The sequence below is a fragment of the Cyprinus carpio genome, unplaced genomic scaffold (genome assembly GCF_018340385.1).
Source record: "Cyprinus carpio isolate SPL01 unplaced genomic scaffold, ASM1834038v1 S000006605, whole genome shotgun sequence".
Lineage (NCBI taxonomy): Eukaryota > Metazoa > Chordata > Actinopteri > Cypriniformes > Cyprinidae > Cyprinus > Cyprinus carpio.
The window spans coordinates 117,460-136,854 of NW_024879249.1; the positions used below are offsets into that span (position 1 = coordinate 117,460).

Consider the following 19,395-nt stretch of genomic DNA (forward strand, 5'->3'; position numbering starts at 1 on the left):
TAAGCTGTTTAAGACTTGAAGTTGTCCCCACCGGGGTTTTTTATCTTTAGCTAAAACCACAAAGAAACGTTTCCGTTACCTGTAACTATAAATAAACATTAACTGAAATAAAATATTAAACACTTTTAAAAATAATACAATTTTATTTCAAGTTGCCAAGGCAATCATTCTAATTTTCATTGAAAATAACTAAAATAAACAAAAAAAATATATATATATATATATATATTATATTTTTTATATTTTAGTATATTTTATATAATCTATATATATATATACTAATATATATAAATATATAAAATTTGTGTTTATTTTAGTTATTTTCTAAAATATATAAACTAAATAAAAACTAAAAACCTTAGCTAAAAAACTAAATATGAAAAAAAAATAAATAAAATAAAATAAAAACTAAAATATAATAGTACTTCTATAAGTATTAATAAGTAATAGTACAATATACCATTAATTTTTTTTTTTTTTTTTAACAAACTAAAACCACAAAGACATTTTCATTACCAGTAACTAGAAATATACATTAACTGAAATGAAATATTACAATTTAGGCAATAATTCTAAATAAACAAAAAAATAATAACTATAGCTATATAAAAGAAAAATATAAAAATTTCGAATTCTAAATATTAACAAAAATATAACAGTACTTCAATACTAAAATAATGTCTCTCTCTCTTTATATAGACAAATCTCTTTATATTGTTTTAGGTCAACCCTGTTATAATGATTTTGCACGGCAAATAATTCAGAAATGGTATCTGTAGCAACTGTTCAGCATTAAGTTCACTACAAGCCTCCTGCTCAATGTCAACCTGTAAGATTTTCAACCCCGTTCTGAAGGAATCATTTCATCCAAACTTCTCAAAATAATAAATGGAGCTTAAGATGCCGCGGTGCAGCTCAACACTGCGAGCGAGTTCATGTTGCGTGTCGTATGAACGGACGTGAATCATCCTGATCTGAAGCAGACGGACTGCTGGTTGCTGAACAGAAATACAGACTCAGAAAGAGGCGAGACAGCGTGAGCATTTCATTGATTTTATTGTTTAAAATCTCATATAGTTTTGGTTCTTTACACAGGCAGACAGGATCTGATCGTCTGGAGTTGTCTGGGACGCCTCGAGGTCTCGTGTACAAAAACTCACTGGAACATAGTGTTTCTGCTCAGCTGCTCCGATCACTTTACGCTGAAGAGATTAAATATGATATACTGTATACTACTGTCCTTTCTTCTCCATTTAGAAACGAATAATTGCTTAGGGCATGTTTTGTGCGCTGACTTGTACATCAATGACAGAACCGCTTTCCTCCATAATATAGTGAAACCCAGAGGACATACACAAGGTAAAACAACTTAACATCAAACTAATCAATGCAAACCCCGCTCCATCAATCCTCTAGCGCTGACGCGTCCGTCCCGAGTGTATAGATGGGGTTTGTGGGTCATTTCCATGAGATGAGAACGTGTTTGGTGAGCGGCAGGAGACGGTCGGCCGACGGTCCGAGAGCGGTCACATGTCCAGCAGCAGCACCCGAGGGTCCTCCACCACAGACTTGATCTTTCTGAGGAAGGTCACGGCCTCTCTGCCGTCGATCAAGCGGTGGTCGTACGTCAGAGCCACGTACATCATGGGCCGGATCTCCACCTGAACACGTCAGAGAACAGAAGAGCTTCACTGACACACACTTTCACAGCGGGCACTTCTCCTTTCATTTCTCCCGGTGCCTTTGTTAAAGTGCTACAAGCCATGAACCAAACCAACCACAAAGATACAAGACTGTGAAGTTAAAGGCTGTGACTACAAAACTACAATCCCATGAAACACTGCAAATGTCAATCAAATTAAAAACAATGGTGAAATATAATAGATCTGTAGAAACAATATATTTTAAGTTTACTGCAAAACACACACACACACACACACACACACAGAGACACACACACACAGACCCACACACACACACAGACACAGACACACACACACACAAAAGAAACAAAAATGTTGAGTAAAAATGTAAAAGTGAAACAGAGAGCAAAAGAAGAAGAGAGAAAAAAACAGACACACAGACAGACACACACACACACACAGACAGACACACTCACAGAGACACAGACACACACACACACAGAGACACAGACACACACACACACACACACACACAGACACACACACACACACAGAGACACCACACGCAGACACACACACAGACCACACAGACGCACACACACAGAAGACACACACACACAGACACACACACACACACACACACACACACACACACACGTACACAGAGAGACACAGACACACACACACACACACACACACACACACACACACACACACACACACACACAACACACACACACACACACACAGACACAGACACAGACACACAGACACACACACACACACACACACACACACACACACACACAGACACACAGAGACACAGAGAGACACTCACACAGAGACACACTCACACACATACAGACACACATATAAACACACCAGACATACACAGACACACACACAGACACACACACAGACACACACACAGACACACACAGACACAGACACACACAGACACAGACACAGACATATAGGAGGGAGGGAGACCCCAGGCTACGATGTTTTATTTATTTCCGGAATAAAAATATAAAAAAGGTAACTGTGACTTTTTAAATGTTTTTTCCTTGTAATTTCTAGTTAAAAACTACCATTTCTAACTTTTCTTTTCTCAGAATTGCAAATACGAGATATAAACTCACAGTTCATACATTTTTAAAAAAAAATAATTGCAAGTTAATAATTGCGAGTAAATGTAAAACAAAACAACAACAGAATTGCAAGATGTAAACTTGCGACTATGAGACAAACTTGCAATCCTAAGAAAAAAAGAAGTCAGAGTTATAAGAAATAAACTTGCAGTTATGAGAAAAAAGTCCCAAGAGTCAGATAAAATGTCACAGTTCTCTTTTTTTTTTTTTTTATTGAGATTCTAAACTTCCTCAGTGGCTGAAGTGCTGTTCTGGCCTGATTCTCTCGCCCCGTCTCTTATCTCTGATTGGTGGAGACTGCTTTGAGAATCAGGTATTTTCATATCATATGTATTTTTTCCTAAACAAATTCAGTTAAACGTGATTATTTAAAAAATACGTTTAAATACCAAAGCGCACATGATGAATTCACAACCCGAGAGCTCAAACACTAGGTCTGTCTTTAACAGCTTGTAAGTTATTATCATTATTAAAATTATCCCTGTGGAGAAAATGAATGGGTTTTGACTTCCTGAAGCGACTGGTGACTCTACTGCTGTACGACACAGAGGACACTAAAGCGTTGACGTCTGACCTTCCCAGCGATGGCCACGGGCCGGTCAAAGATGCCGTGCATGCCCAGGATGGCCGACTGCGGCGGGTTGATGATGGGAGTGCCGAACATGGAGCCGAACACTCCTCCGTTGCTGATGGTGAAGGTGCCGCCGTCCATGTCCTCCACAGCCAGCTCGTTCTTACGAGCCTACAATAAAAAACAGATTCAGAAAGAGGCCAGACTTGGAAAAAAACAGCCACGATCTAACATTTAGAAGAAAAACACCCTTCTTTCTCTTCTCTAGTTCGCTTCCTAATCGTCATCTCATAAACCTGGTACTGTACATTATGATTACTGCTGAATTAACTGTGATCTTTGGATGAAAGTGTCTGCTCCGTGCATAACTGTGAAACATGCTTAAAACAGCATCAGAGGAATAAACCGCAGCGTTTTTCAGAAATTACACGGTTTGATTTCCCCCTTCTCTTGACATCAGTTTTACCAGTGATACCGCTGTTTTTTTAGGTCATGTCACATATTTAGCTAAATAAAGATTTCTGGTCAGTCGCTCCATTTGCAGCTGAATAAGCGTGTCTTCAGACAGCAGCTCGCTCACTCACCTTCTCTCCCAGCTCGTTAATCGTTTTCTCGATGTCGGCGAAGTTCATTCCCTCCACGCCTCGGATCACGGGAACCACGAGCCCCTGACAGACGACAGAGACACGTCACACACACACGGCTCAGGAATGACCCTGAACACAGAACAGCTGACCTTCATGAAGCTGCTCTACACAGAAAGCACATCTGCTTATTAATACAGCGGCGATAACTGTACTGTCATTATCAGACTGAGAATTAGAGAATAACACAATATCTGCTGTCTTTTCACTGCCATGGAAATAATGTCATCCAGTATTAAGCAGGATTTTGTGTTAATGCTCTTGAAAGAAGTGTCTTCTGCTCACCGAGGCTACTTCAATGTGATCAAAAACACAGAAAAATTGTGAAATATTATTATAATTTAAAACAGCTGTTTTCTATGTGAATATGTGTTAAACTGTAATTTATTTCTGTGATGCACAGCTGTATTTTCAGCATCATTACTCCAGTCTTCAGTGTCACATGATCTTCAGAAATCATTCTAATATGATGATTTGCTGCTCAAGAAACGTTTCCTGATTATTATCAATGTTGAAACATTATTTTTTGTGGAAACTGTGATACATTTTTATTTGTCAGGATTCTTAGTAGTGGTCGACTGATATATCGGCCAATATTTGGCATTTTTCAAATATCGGCCGATAAGTTTTTCTGCTTGGCCAATGTGTTTGAGGCGGGACTTTTATTTTGACGGCACTGAGAACAGCAGCATCTCTTCCTCTTGTTCTCTGTCGTTGTTAACAGTTCTGTCTGATAATCAGACAGAACAGTTAAAGGAATTCATGTATACAAAAAGTATTATAACGATTGCTTTTATATTGTTAGTAATAGAAAGGCAAACATTATAACACTTTCTCATTTGCCGTCAGCATTTAAAAAATACACATTTAAATCATTTAAAAAATCTTTGAATGGCCAATGAACATTTTATTTCACAAACCTTGCAAACTTGGTCGAATCCAGATCTTGTGAAGTGTGTGTGTGTATCCAACATGATCGCGTGTTCTCAGTGTGACGGTCGGTCCGTGTGAATTGAATGCTTTAAACTTTAAACTCGTGATTTCAAATTATGCTGTGCTTTATGCGTTTGCACACTGTAATATTCATATAATTTCCACTGTGTGCTGTATGCAAAATGAGTGTTACCTTGCTTTATTTTAAAAATATGATTCCCAATGCACACAAACTTCCCAGAATACTGAGTGCCCTGTTGGTTAAGGTGTTTACTTCCTTTTTAATAATTTAATAATATTTGTGAAAAATACTTTGTCATCTAAAGAATAAATATGTTTATTTTATACATTTATTTTTTAATCCATTTTCAAATGATTTCAAATTTCTTAAAAAATATATATATATATAGGTTTTATATTGGCATCGGCTGTCAAAAAAACAATATCGGTCGACCACTAATTCATAGATGAATAGAAAGTATTTTCAACAGCATTTATTTGATACAGAAAACTTTTGTAACATTATAAATGTCTTTACTGTCACTTTTTATCAATTTAATGCATCCTAGATGAATAAAAGCTTTAATTTCTGCATAAGAGGAATAAGTGTGTGTGCTCTACCTTCGGTGTCGCGACTGCCACACTGATATCCACATAATCTCGATACACGATCTCTTTGGTTGTGTCATCAATGACTGTACAGATAAAAAACAACAACAACGTTAATAGCTTTCAATGTATGTGAGAGTCGCTCTGTAAGGGTCATTTGATTAATTACTTGAAAAACACTGAAAATTCACAAATCCTATCGTGTCGTTTTATCATCACTGACATACTATTTGCTTTTATTATTTTTAATTAATTTTTATTTTCATGTTTTTTCTAGTCTTGTTTTGAATTTTAAAGTTTTAGTCATTTTGTTGTGTGTTTGTCATTTTTATTAGTTTTTTTGGTCTTTATATTTCATATTCATTTTGATTTTATTTTAGGCAACTAGCTGAAATAAAATAAGTTGAATCATTTATTTCAGGTGAGGTTTATTTTATTTCAAGTGAAATAAAGCATAAACAAGCTTTTGACTCTAAAGGCCCGTTCACACCAGCGAACGATATCTTCTGTCAGGATGGATTCTGATTGGCTGGAAAAAAAAAATCGTTTTGAAAGTGATTCCAACGATATCATTTTTCTTTGTCTTTATCGTTATAGTTGTGGTGTGGACTCTGCTGTTCTTTAATACTGAAATGGTTTTCAGAACTGTATCTTCATAGTTCTCGTGCTTGGTGTGAACGGGCCTTAATGGGTACAGCAGGCCCGCGGGTCTATTTTAGTGTTCGGTCAGACACGACCAGCAGGTACATGCAAGTCTCCGATGAAGAACATGAAATGGTGAGACTCTGGGCAAATATAGACACACACTGGCCGATGAAACCGTGTTAAACGTGCCTGTCTATGTAGGCCAAGCCAATGAGGTTTGGAAGGAAAGAGAGGAGGGGGGCGTCAGAAAGGTAATCTGTAAAACGTGTTCTTTAGACTCGAACAGACGACCACATAACCACACACGCTTAATCTGAAGTGGTGAGATGCTGAGGCTGAACTGTGTGTGTGTGTGTGTGTGTGTGAGAACGTACCAGCGTTAACGGCAGGCTGGTCTGTCAAAGCGTAGGCAGCTGCTTTCACAAACGCAGACATGAAGCCCAGTTTGATGCCGTGTTTCTTCAGGAAAGCATCTTTATACTGTGTCCTCATCTGTGTGATGTTGCTGTCATGGAGGAATACAGGAACAGAAAGCAGATGTTTAGCAGAATGTTCACGCTGCTCTTTATTATTCAATGAGAGCATATGGAGATTTACAGTCGATCTTTAAGCGTTATAACAGCAGTACATGTGACTGCTGCACTGTTTCTGAAATCATGTTTTTGTGTGAGAAACAGACTGAAATTGAAGTTATTCACACAAAAAAACAAAAGTGTTTGTATGCTAAAGAATTACACACACACACAAAAAAGAGGACTTTAAAAGGCCTAGATTACAGGGCATTTATTATGATTGAGATATTTTACGTTCCGCTTGGGAGACTCCGACATGGTAACCATGAACTGTTTAAAATATCATTAATATTCAGTGATATGATGGATTAAATGCACTGATCTACTGAAGTGCAATTTCTTCAAAAGTGTGCAATCAGCTCGATTATTAATAATCTATCAATGGTTTAGAAAGAAACATCTAAAGGGAATATCAATGTTATTTTTCTCTTTTTTATTTGTCAACAGCAAAGCCCTTCATTATTGAATATGATTGGAATACGACAATCGTTTTCCTTTTCAAAACATTGAGAATATATTTATAGTTTTAATTGTTATTTTTCTCATCATATTTTTGTCAACAGCTCAAATGGCAAAGCCTTACTTTATTATGATCAGAATATCTGAAACAATCATCATTTTTTCTCATCAACAGCGTTTTTATTAATTTAATCGCCATGACCACAAAAATACCCATTCCTAATTTCGATTTTATTTTAGTAATCCCTGGAAAAACTCTTCAGCAATGATCTTAACGCCTCGGTTTGAGCGTTCGGTGGCATTTAAGGTGCGTCTCCTGACTGAAACACTGATGGAGGATGTTGTGGACAGCAGTCTGGCCAGGTTTTGAGTGAAAAGGGCCGAGACTGTAATTCTCTATTTTCCTGTCTCTAACACCGTTTATCCTCTCCGGTTTCTCCGCTAACGGAATTAGGACCGTCCCAAGACACGCGCTCTCAGAGAAAGGAGAGAAGACGTGATAAAAATCTTCACTTTCCAGAGCCTTCAAATCTTGTTGGCCTGTCATAATAGCCCATAACGTTCCGGGCGTCTCGCACGCTCCCTCCGCAGGCGCGTCTCGAGGGACACCGAGGCAGATGCTCGCGGGCCGCAGACGAGCGCGCTCCTTCGACTCCAGACCGGCAGAGTCTTCCTCCATCCCATCAATGCCAACGAGATTAGCGGCAGAACACGAACCCCGAGCAGCTGAAAGCTAATACGGCCATTTGCGCTGGGGAGAAATCCTCAAAGTGTCCTCTTCAGGGGTTAGCGAGGGAGGTTGTGGACATTAAGGTTTCCTTGTAAATTAATAAAACCCATTTTGCCCTTCTTATCTTTGTTTTGACCAACATTAGGACCAAATATTTACATTCGGCGCTTTAAGTGGGGATCGTGTTGCAGAAATCTCTTCCTGTAGACCAGATTCCAATCTATAACCATTTGGATGGGCATTGCGGAGCTTCTAATCAGGTTTGGCCAATAAGCAAAATTTTCACCTTCCTATGTGTCTCTAAACTGCACACTAGCAGCCAGACGTTTACACACGTTCACCTGAATTGGTGTTTTTCAGGCTTGCAAGTATAAAAAATTAAGTATGCATATGTAACTTTACTCTTTTTTTTAAATGCATTGAATCGTAGCAGATATCTAGACCAAGAAGAAGCTCAAACATCATATCATTTGTGTCACGTAGGGCTGGACTGAAAATATCGATTCCTCGATTTTAATTTTGATGAAACAAAATGTTTGATGTTTTCAGTTGATGCAAAAACTAAACGTCACTTAACATTATTTGTAGCACGCCAGCCATCCAATAATCGCATGAAGCTTTGTGCAGCATCTTCTTCTTTACTACTACTTGCAGCACCAAATAAACATGAACATCACGGGTTTGGGTTGAAAGAAACACAATAACGTACTGAAAAGAATCATGTCTCGTGTAATCAGTGATTCGACCGCCGAAAGACGTCAATAAAGCAGCTTGTGATTACACAACATCACACTTTATCTCAGGAAAGACATTCAGTGTCCATAAACGCATTAGTCAGATAGAAAAAATAACTCTAAACGAGGAGCATTTTAATAAATATATGCACTATATTACATATTATATTTTTATAACTTTATTATATTTTTTACTGAATATTTAATGTATGTTTACACAAATCCATTATGATATCCATGGTTTAAATTTTCATATTTCTACAACGAACTGGAGTACAGACCTAAATATACAATGATTATTTAACAAAATTAACAATTAATTAACAAAAATGTATTAAAATGCATTATATAATAGATTTTTATTATAAAAACTGCCATAAGTGCAATTTAAATGTGTGTTAACAAATCAATTTAATATAGTCATGTACCGTAGTTATTTGATATTTTACAGCTTTAGTTTGATATCCAATAAATAGAAATTGAAATGAATCGCAGGCTATTGAATGGAAATCAAACAGTGAAATGTGTCTCGCTACAGAGCCCTAGTGTCATGTTTTTATTATCCCCAGACGTTTGTTTTATTTTAAAGTTAATCACTTTTTTCCTGAAATGTAGAAAATCCTAATAAAAAAAAAATGAGTAGGTGAGCACCAACCTTTGACTGGTAGTGTATTAAAAAACACATTTAAAAGAACCGATGACTGTATAATCTTGTTGGTTTGCTGTTACAGACCTCATATCGACTTCATTGAAGGTTGTCAGCATGGCACAGGTGTTCTGCGCTTCCTTCAGCCGCTGAGCGATTCTGAGTCTCATGCGGTTCATCTTCACCTGCAACAAAACCACAAGTGGGCTGAGCAAGGGAACGCTGGGCCTCGGCAGAATTTGTGCTAATTTTAATAAAATTTCATGCAATAAGCACTGTTAATATAGAGACTATTTCAATGCACTTTCTTATTTGGCCATCGAGTTTCTTAAAGAGCACAGATTGTGTGATTGGTGTCACTGATTCAACAATTAAGCATCACTCAAAATGTCCAAATGGCATTTAACACTGTTGCACATATACACTGACATTTATATACATGCATTGCATCTCATTTGGTAAATTATTATTTTTCACATTTGTACCGTTTAAGTTCATGACTAATTTCATTACTGTTTAAATAGAAATTTTGTAACAAACTCTCAGACAGGCAAAAATGAGCCAGCATAAACGATCCATCTAAAATAACCCACTTAAACTATGAATCAAACATGCTGCTGAAAAACAGGTCACATACCTGCGAAGTGCTTGCCTTGCATTATTACACCTTTAAACTTAAGTGCTCACTTAACGCTCGCTTGCTTAATATAGACATATTTGTGAAGAAATCTACTGAATCATTAGGCAGTGCAGGACCAATGGCTACAAACTCAATCATGTTTAACAGATTTCTTCAAATAATATGTATTTTTTTTTTTTGGTTATGTTTTTTTTTATTTTGATTGATATAGTGTTCCTGTGGCTCAGTGGTACAGCATTGCGTTGGCAGCGCAAAAGGTTGTGGGTTCGACACATGTTAGGTAAAAAATGTTTAGGGTCTGCTAAATGCATAAATGTAATGTAAATGTAATGTATGTGTGTGTGTGTGTGTGTGTGTGTGTGTGTGTGAGAGTGTGTGAGTGTGGTCCTGGTATTCCCTAAATTATGAGGACCAAATGTCCCCACAAGGATAGTAATACCAGTAGATTTTGTCCTTGGGGTCATTGTATTTGGTATATGAGGAAAACAGCTTATAAATCACACAGAATGAAGTGCTTTGAAAATCTAAAAATGCTGTAGTTTCATGAGAGGGGTTGGGTTAGGGAAAGTGTTCATGGTTATTATGCTTGTCAATATACCACATTATGAAGTCAAGCCAATGAGCAGACCACGAGGTTTGATTATTATCTAAATAAATGACTGGAAATGGCTAAAAAGGCATTATTTTAAAGCTCTCTCATACTCCAGTGTTTGTATTTTACATCTTGTTTGGTCACTAGTAGCGAATGCCTGCATTAAGTACTAAATTATACTAAATTAATTTGAACTAATCTGACTGTCCTGGAATTAAACTAACATTTAAGTGACAAACAGATCAATATGAAACTAAAAAAATAACAATAATGCTTGCTTTAAAGTTAAAAGTGCTAAGAGCTGAATGTTGCACTCGAGTCAGCGTTTTCTCAAACTGGGGTGTGTGATACATGTTGTGAAGTAGTATGCAGCACGTTCAGCGTGTGACCTGCACAGTGTGTCGATGCAGACAGCAGGTGTGTGATGTCTCACCCTGTGCTCTGATCGGGCGGCTTTGGCTCCGGCGTCAGGGTCAGCAGCAGCAGCAGCAGGAGCTGCAGTGGGTTTGATGGCTGAAACTACAACACAGACACAAGTTAATATCACACTACACACATCTCAAGCTCTACTGAATGTCCAGCACCATCTATGATGAGATTTCTCCTGACCTGGTTTGGACTGGATGGGCTGGGCCGGCACTGGGGGCACAGGGGGCATGCTGGTGGGGATGGGTCCTCCGACAGGAGCAGCAGCAGCAGCAGGAGGAGCAGGAGGGGGAGGAGTCTCGGCTGCAGGAGGAGGAGCTGCTGCTGTCGTCTTAGCAGCTCCAGCTGAAACACAGTCAGAGCTGAAACCACCGCAGCACAGCAGCACTCGTTTATAATAATAACCACTTCCTAGCACGGAAAGACCAGACGCTATATTTCTGGATGTGGTTATGATGAAGACGGACATTTTAAATGGGGGGGTTTTCTTCAGCTAATAGCTTTATTTTTTTTTTTTTTTTTTTTGTTGTTGTAATACTATGATTCTTATAATTTTAGTGTTTTTTTGGAATATGTGTTTTATGTTTTGTATTATTTTCCCCTTATAAAGGTTTCAAAAGTTAGTTTAGTTGTTTACAAGTAAGGTTTCCTTGGCTTTTATAAGTTTATTCAGTTATATTAGGATGTGACTTTTAACTTTTAACTGATTGTAATGAATATAATATGAGATGCATTTTGTCCAGAACATGCTTTAAAGTGCACCTATTATGCCCCTATTTACAAGATGTAGTATTGGTGTTGGTGTCTCCAGAATGTGTCTGCGAAGCTTCAGCTCAAAATACCCCACAGATCATTTATAATAACATGGAAAATATCATTTTTGGGGGCGCATCTAATAAAGAGCTGTTTTGTTGTATATCACTTTAAATGCAAATGAGCTGCATATTCCCACCCCCTCTTCAGAAGAGGGCGTGGCATATACATCTCTGATCTGCACTTACAGTAGAAGCAACATGACTGAGCGAGAGAACCGGTGTTCAGCTGTACATGTTTGAACCAGGGGCACACAGATGAAGGAGAAATAAAATACGGTTCAAACGTTAGCTAAGCACTGTAACGACATAACCTTCAAAAATAAGAGAAATCCACTGCATCCTCAGTGGCTCAGATGTTGGGAGAAAATTAAGACTTTTATGTTTAGTCTTACATCCAAACACAGAACACTTGACGTTACAGCTACAACCAAACCCAACTCGCTGAGTGCGGAAACTATGGTAATGCAGGACTGTCAGTCAGCGGCTGTGGGCGGGGCCTAAACAATGCGACATCAAAAGCAGGTCTAATGAGACTGATTTGGTTTAATAGGGATTAAAAAATAAAGAGTTAGTGGATTTTCATCATTGTAGGGTGGTTGTGTTCACACATTTATGTCCAAACACCATGTAATTTTGCATAACTGGTGCACTTTAATATATATTAATCAAAAAGAAACACGGCTGACCTCCTTTCTTGAGTTTGAACAGAGGAGTTCCTCCTTCCACTTTCCCTCCATCAGGAACCAGCAGCTCCTCGATGACTCCAGCAGCTGGAGAGGGAACCTGCACTGACGTCTGCAGCACAGACACACCTCACCTTAACTCAACACTACACACACACACACACATGACAGAGACCTAACGCCAAACAAACACGGCAGAGATTTCTGTGACGCTAACTACTTGTCTGATTAAACTGCACACATTTTCAAAATCGAGCTCTGCTCCTCAAACTAAACTCAAGGTCTTATATCCTTGAGGTTCAACAACAACTCGAGCGGTCGGGATGCTCTTAAGCAGGGCTCCAAACAAAAAAAATCGAGTAAGGAGCCATTGGCTCCTATAAGAAAAAAAACTTAGGAGCCAAATAATTTTTTTAGGTGCCACAGAATAAACGTGTTTTCTTTATCTTACGATTATTATTATTTATTTCTTTACATTTCAGAATTTCAATCAGACTGTCATGTGTTTGTCTCATCTTTTCTTGACTTTATCAGCATTTTAATCCATCTTGTAGATGACCTGGAAACTAAGGTTCACTTAAAGTGGGAACTAAATGTCTTTCCAGCTTGAAATCTACAGTCACAAAGACATTGTTCATTACACAGAATCTGTACCAGTATCATGGAGCATAAGCATCACCTGGCCACTGCGTGGGCTCCTCCTACATGAGACATTTCAGTAAGTTGTACTGTAGGGTCTCTTATAAAATAGCCTACCTTTTGATGTTGATTCATGTTCATTATGTACTATATTAATAAAGAGAAAGATTAAATGGGTTCACTTGCCCTTGAACTGAAGCGCTAAAGCGACCGCGCCTGCCGCATTAAGGAGCGCCAAAACTGTATTGTTTGAATTTCGTTATGAATTCAGAATAATTTTAAAGCTGGTACTTTTTATTAAAAAGTGACAAAGCACAGAGCTTTTTGCGATTACTGGACGGCAGTGCACTTCAAATAATGAAGTTCACGCATTACATTAAAAGAACACAGACCAAGATCTTGTTTAGAAGAAGCCATATTAGTAATTATCATAAACGAGAATTGTTTAACTATATCGCCAATATCCACACAGCTGACCGCTTTACCTGTTCTAGTTTGTTCAAGTTGTGCTGTATTTTCTGCACTTTCTCTTCTTCCGTCTCCGTCATTTCTCTCTCGCTGCACAGCGGAGCTGTGTTTATCAGACTGTGTGCGTCAGCATGAGAGATGAAGAGGTCTGTAGTACTCTCTTTTTCCACTAAAACTTTGATGCGCATCGAGTCTCAGTTTAATACGTGAACATAACATAAAAGATTTGATCGCCAAAACAATTAGGAAAAAGGCATTACATTCAATTTTTTAAGTTATAAGATGTAAATATATACCCAGATAGCAATAACACTCGGGCTGATTCTGGCCGAAATGCGTCTCTGTCGGTTCAGTCTCGGCATCGGTGAGAAGATAATGGGCCAGAGCCGCGCCGACTCTACAAAACACTTCTGGCTGACAGACGGCTTTTCCTCTATGGGCCGATCTCGACTGAAAAGCTGTTGTACACGCGGCAGGTCCACACTCGGTGTAAGTATGTGTATTAACCTTCAGCCTGAGTTCGTTTGCCGTGCCAGACGGGACGCTGCTAGAATGAAGCAAATCATCCGCCAGAGAAAACTTTTTTAGCGTTTAAATCCTGAGGAGCTTTCGGCGGGTAGTCGCCAGTGGCGACCTCAGCAAAAACATCACTCGCAAATTAATATTTATGGTTGCAGTTTGGGGCCCTGTAACGTTAGAGTCATGTTCATCAGACAGGTTTCTTAACAGTTGCTGAAAATAGGACACACTCCCGCTACCAAAAACCAGCCTGGAACAGAAGCCACGGTATCAAAGGTTGAACTATTTTTAACTTGACACATTTTCTTAAATAAATGCAGTGCTCAACCCTGCGACGCTACACAATGGCCAAACATGCACGTCTGACAAACAATTAAACAGTAACTGTTAGTCTCGTAAACATTGAAAACCTTCAACAGAGTGTGCTTCTTACCTTATCAGTCTCAATCTCACAGACGACCTCGTCTTCAGAGACGGTGTCTCCAACAGCTAAAGAGACACAGAAGAGGGAGAATGGGGTCTAACGGGGCGAGACGTCTGTGCTGCACACCTGCTGAACTCATCTTACCTTTCTCCCACCTGACGTCTCCCTCTGTGACAGACTCCGCAAACGCCGGGGTTTTCACTGTAATAACTTCATTCCCTGCAATCACAGAAGACAGTGTGCTGTGCAACCGTAGAAAGTGTTCACCAACAGAGAGCTCTCTATAGCGTTACACCACAGGTTTCAGGAAGGTAAAACTTTTTATGATGCTGTGCAACACTTCTTCAGCACCAGAGTATCTCCAGACCTTATTTCAGGGCTGATACGTACTGTGAGCGGTCGTGGTGTTGAAGTATCTGATCTGATAGACGCTGGACCGGGTCTCACAGCTCCTGAAAATCAACAGCACAAATCATCACAACACACTCCAGCCGGGAATCCTCCGGGAGACTTCAGTGATACTTACGGGCCGCTCTTGACGGAGACACACTGACTCGCTGATATACCTGCAGGGAAAACCAGACACAGGGACATCTCATCATGTGTGTGTGTGCGCTGTCAGAGACTGTTAAACTTTCACAGAAACACCTTGTATGTGAGCTCTCTCACAACTCACCTGATGTCGCGCCCGTCTTGCGAGAGCACGGTTACCCTAGATAGAAGAACGAGATGACAGCAGTCCATCAGTGAGCACTGACCAAGCAGCAAAACAAACAACAACATGTCATCTGGCTGACTTTGAGTCACACCTGCGATATCTGAACCTGTTTACATCAAACACACTGAAGACGCTCGGTGAAGTCGTCTGCATGCACTTACGTACGCGTGGATGGGAAACTATCGCTGCATGAACACCTGAGTATTTTATCTCAACTGTGAGTCACGTGATCCATCCGTGTCAAAGTCTCACAGGGTCTACAGGATCACTATTAAAGACAGGACGGGAAAATGGCTCCGCTGTCTTTTTTAGACGTGCTTTACAGCAGATTTAGGATTTGTCTCTCATATTGACTAAGTTTGCATCATTGATTGTGTTGTTTCCTGTTTATTACTGTTGAAGCTGCTTAGAAACAATCCCCAAAGTACAGAAACGTGAACTGACTTTTTACAGATATTTAAATAAAGTTAACCCTTTCACTGTCAACCCCCATTTTTGAACACAGACGTGAAAGTGCACTATACAAACTTAAATTATTTTAAACTCAAGAATGTTTTTGCATACAGACCTAAGTTTGGACTCCCTTTTAAAGAAGACAATCAGCAGATTATTGTAAGACTGGAATCAATTATACATATATATATATATATATCATATATATATATAATATATATTATATATATATATATATATATTTATATAATATTATATATATAATGCCACAAATGTATTAAGGTTTTACTCTGAAATTGCTATAAAATTAAAGCCTTATGTCTAAATAAGTTGCGTTCCAAATGTGAAGTTGATATAAAAAAATTGATGTTCCCGTGAGATTTTATTTGTATGTTATACCACAAGCAGCCACCGGTGACACCAAACTACATTGCAATTTTTAATGCATTTTTCCGTCACATTTGTGACCCTGGAGCACAAAAGCAGTCTTAAGTCTCTGGGGTATATTTGAAGCAATAGCCAAAAATACATTGTATGAGTCACAATTATTGATTTCTCTTTTATGATAAAAATCATTAGGATATTAAGTAAAGATCATGTTCCATGAAGATATTTTGTAAATTTCCTACCGTAAATATATCAAAACTTAATTTTTGATTAGTAATATGCATTGCTAAGAACTTCATTTGAACAACTTTAAAGATGATTTTCTCAATATTTAGATTTTTTGCTCCCTCAGATTCCAGATTTTCAAATAGTTGTATCTCACGACAAATATTGTCCTCCTAACCCCAACCATACATCAATGGAGACATTATTTACTTTCAGCTTTTCAGATGATGTGTATACATCTCAGTTTTGAAAAATTGAGCACTAGTTTTTATGACTGGTTTTGTGCTCCAGGTGTCACAAAATGCTTTATCTGCTAATATTACTTCAAATCACACCAAATATTGGAATTGCGAGACTCAGACCTTTTTCCACTGCACTGATATATATATATATTTGTCATGATTATAATAAGTTTTGATTATAAAAGATAGTAATACATTGTGTAATTTGACACTTGACACCGCCCACTTAGGGGGAGGAGACCGCCAAAAGATTTAAAAGTACCATTTCCATGATGTATGTATGATAAAATGTGTGATAGGAGGAAAAAAGCATTGACCAATTACTGCAAATAAGAAACACACTTATTTACATATTAAAAAAAATAAAAAAATAAAATGCTGACATATTTTGAATGTGACATACAGTATGCTACTTCGGGAAGGCGGTGGGATAATTTCAGCTGATAGTCAAAACTTGACCAGTAATCTCAACATGACCCAAATTAAAGCGGATTAATTGCCCTGGCAGGTATTATGAACACTGGTGATGACGTCACTTCACACCCATGATAACAGAGTGCAGGTGGAAGCACAGCAGGAGTTACACTGCAGGGAGTGACAGCTCGGTCACGTGACGCTCCTGGTTTACCTCACTCGTCCACCGTGTGCATTTAACCCTTGATGAAACACACCGAATAACACAGTAAAAAGCGGGTGTCCTGTGACCCAAGCGGCTGTGACCGTAAACGCTCTCTTCTTCTCTCTCGCGGTTTCTGCTGCGAGTGTCCTGCTGCCCTTGGGCTCGCGGCCATTACTGCTCACGCGCGTCACCCGCGCCGCCGGTTTAACGGTCTTTCGGTCAGACCGCGCGGCGCGGACGGCTCACACACACACACAAACACACACACGTACCTGTCGCAGGGCGGAGATCGAGCGCCCGAGGCTCCGGGTGAGACAGCGGGAACGGGATAACATGTCGTCTGGGTGGACCGAGCGCACTGCAGCTCTCACGGCACAGCACCGGAAACAGCGCCGCCGCGGACCGGAAGCAGCGCGGAGCATACCATGATGAATCAGAGAGGGTGGAACGGAACGTACCATTGATTTCTCACTCGTCTTACTTCTTTACGTGTATGCATTTAGCAGACGCTTTTATCAAAAAACGATCCAAAAGTGGATAACAAAAAAGCCATTCGTCAAGATGCAACAATATTTGTGATATCCTCCTGATTACAGGAGGGATACAGCTGAACCGGAAGACACACCGGTAAAATATCAGGGAGTTTCAAATCAAAATATGACCTTCTGTTATGAAGCAGGACACCGAGAGGACACCAGGACTCGAAGCATGTTTATTACACGTATTAGGAGATACAACAAGAGAAATATATATATATATATATATATTTTCATTCTATGTTGCCCAAAAAACACATTAATATGCAAATTAGATACAGTTTATAGATACATTGTATATAAAGGTAAAACTCGTTAATGGCCATTTTACACAAATTTTATCTAAATTAAAATGGTTTTTAAAAATATCTTTCATAACATAGCTGAGAATTATCTTTATATAAAGTTTGGTATATTTTTTTTAATTGATTAGTGATTAAAACAAAAATCCCACTGTTTTTGCCTTTTTTGTCTATTCATGTCTTTTATTATTATTATTATTATTATTATTATTATATTATTTAAAAAAAACAGGACTTTTTAAAGGCCTGATGTCCTCTACAGAGTGAATAGCATAACATATGAATTAAATATCATTAAATTAAATATCAATTTTATTTTTCAAATTTTTTCAAAATATTTCTTACTCTCTAAACAATGTAATTGCACAACAAAATACTAAATACACACAAAATTTTTTTTCTTCTTTTTTTTTTTCTGGTAGTCAGGAGGATATGAAGTGCAACATTATTAATAACAACTAATTAAATCTGCCATTGCATATCACAAATATTGTTGGATCCTTGAATGAATGGCTCCATCCCCCCACACACTGTTTTTGGATCGTTTATTTCTACAAGTTTATGTGTGTGTGTCTATATAGTTATATATATGTATATGTTATATATATATATATATATATATATATATATATATATATATATATATATATATATATATATATATATAATGTGAGCCCGTGCATATATTTTAATATGCAGCTAATATATAAAGACGACCCACAATTAAAATTAAAATTTAAAAAGCCAGTTACACTTTATATTAGAGAGACATGTGAAATAGATGTGAACTAAGCATAGCTACTGTAAGTTTATACTATTTATCCTTTCTTCTTTTAATTAATATATGCAATTTCCTATACAAAATAAAATGCAAAATAGTAATTATAAAAACATTGTAAGCATTGCAGTTCTCACTTTCATTGTGTAACGCATTTTTCATAAAGACTGTCCTGCCTGCTTCACGTATATGGGAATTATGTGGTGAGAACACAAAAACTTGTAGATTACTTAAACAAATTTATATGACCTAAATAAGTTGGTGACATCCTTTTTTATTTCCAATATTCAATTACACTGAGATACAAAATTGTAGATTTTCTTGTATTTATATATTTAAAATTCATAATAAACTTATTTAAACTGTGTGAAATATGATTTAGATATGCCGATTTTCTTTTCTGTATATGAAATTCACCAAAAGCGAAAGGTTTAATGTACAAATCACGACACGACTTTAAAATAAGGAGGTGCTTTCAGTAGTTATTGAGGGGGAGTGGTTTATATTCTACATTCGGCCTCTGATTGGCTGGTGTGTTGATGAAGGGCGGCTCTGGCACACGCCCGCTCGACTGGGAGTGAGACGAGCGCGC

The 19,395-nt window shown here is 38.1% G+C and overlaps 1 protein-coding gene across 1 annotated transcript; it reads right to left on the minus strand.

The window, feature by feature from the left end:
• Nucleotides 1–1,039: 1,039 nt before the first annotated feature.
• On the minus strand, nt 1,040–17,612 carry LOC109077988 (dihydrolipoyllysine-residue succinyltransferase component of 2-oxoglutarate dehydrogenase complex, mitochondrial). Its single transcript, XM_042754871.1, has 15 exons — nt 17,460–17,612; nt 15,213–15,255; nt 15,070–15,100; nt 14,934–14,995; nt 14,688–14,762; nt 14,553–14,608; nt 12,497–12,605; nt 11,179–11,340; nt 11,003–11,088; nt 9,425–9,522; nt 6,571–6,701; nt 5,564–5,637; nt 3,950–4,033; nt 3,369–3,536; nt 1,040–1,661 (listed from the first exon to the last, which is right to left on the minus strand). Exons 1-15 carry the CDS (start codon nt 17,607–17,609, stop codon nt 1,527–1,529), a joined length of 1,464 nt encoding a protein of 487 aa, XP_042610805.1. The 5' UTR covers nt 17,610–17,612; the 3' UTR covers nt 1,040–1,526.
• Between the last annotated feature and the right edge of the window lie 1,783 nt (nt 17,613–19,395).

Bases quoted from the DNA above. Each gene is read 5' to 3' on its own strand.
- LOC109077988 (XM_042754871.1), bottom strand. From the start codon at position 17,609: ATGCTCCGCGCTGCTTCCGGTCCGCGGCGGCGCTGTTTCCGGTGCTGT. The intron at 11,341-12,496 runs GTCAGCCGTGTT...ACTGTGTTTCAG, and splicing joins GTTCAAACTCAAGAAAGGAG to CTGGAGCTGCTAAGACGACA. The intron at 11,089-11,178 runs GTCAGGAGAAAT...TCTGTGTTGTAG, and splicing joins GCCCATCCAGTCCAAACCAG to TTTCAGCCATCAAACCCACT.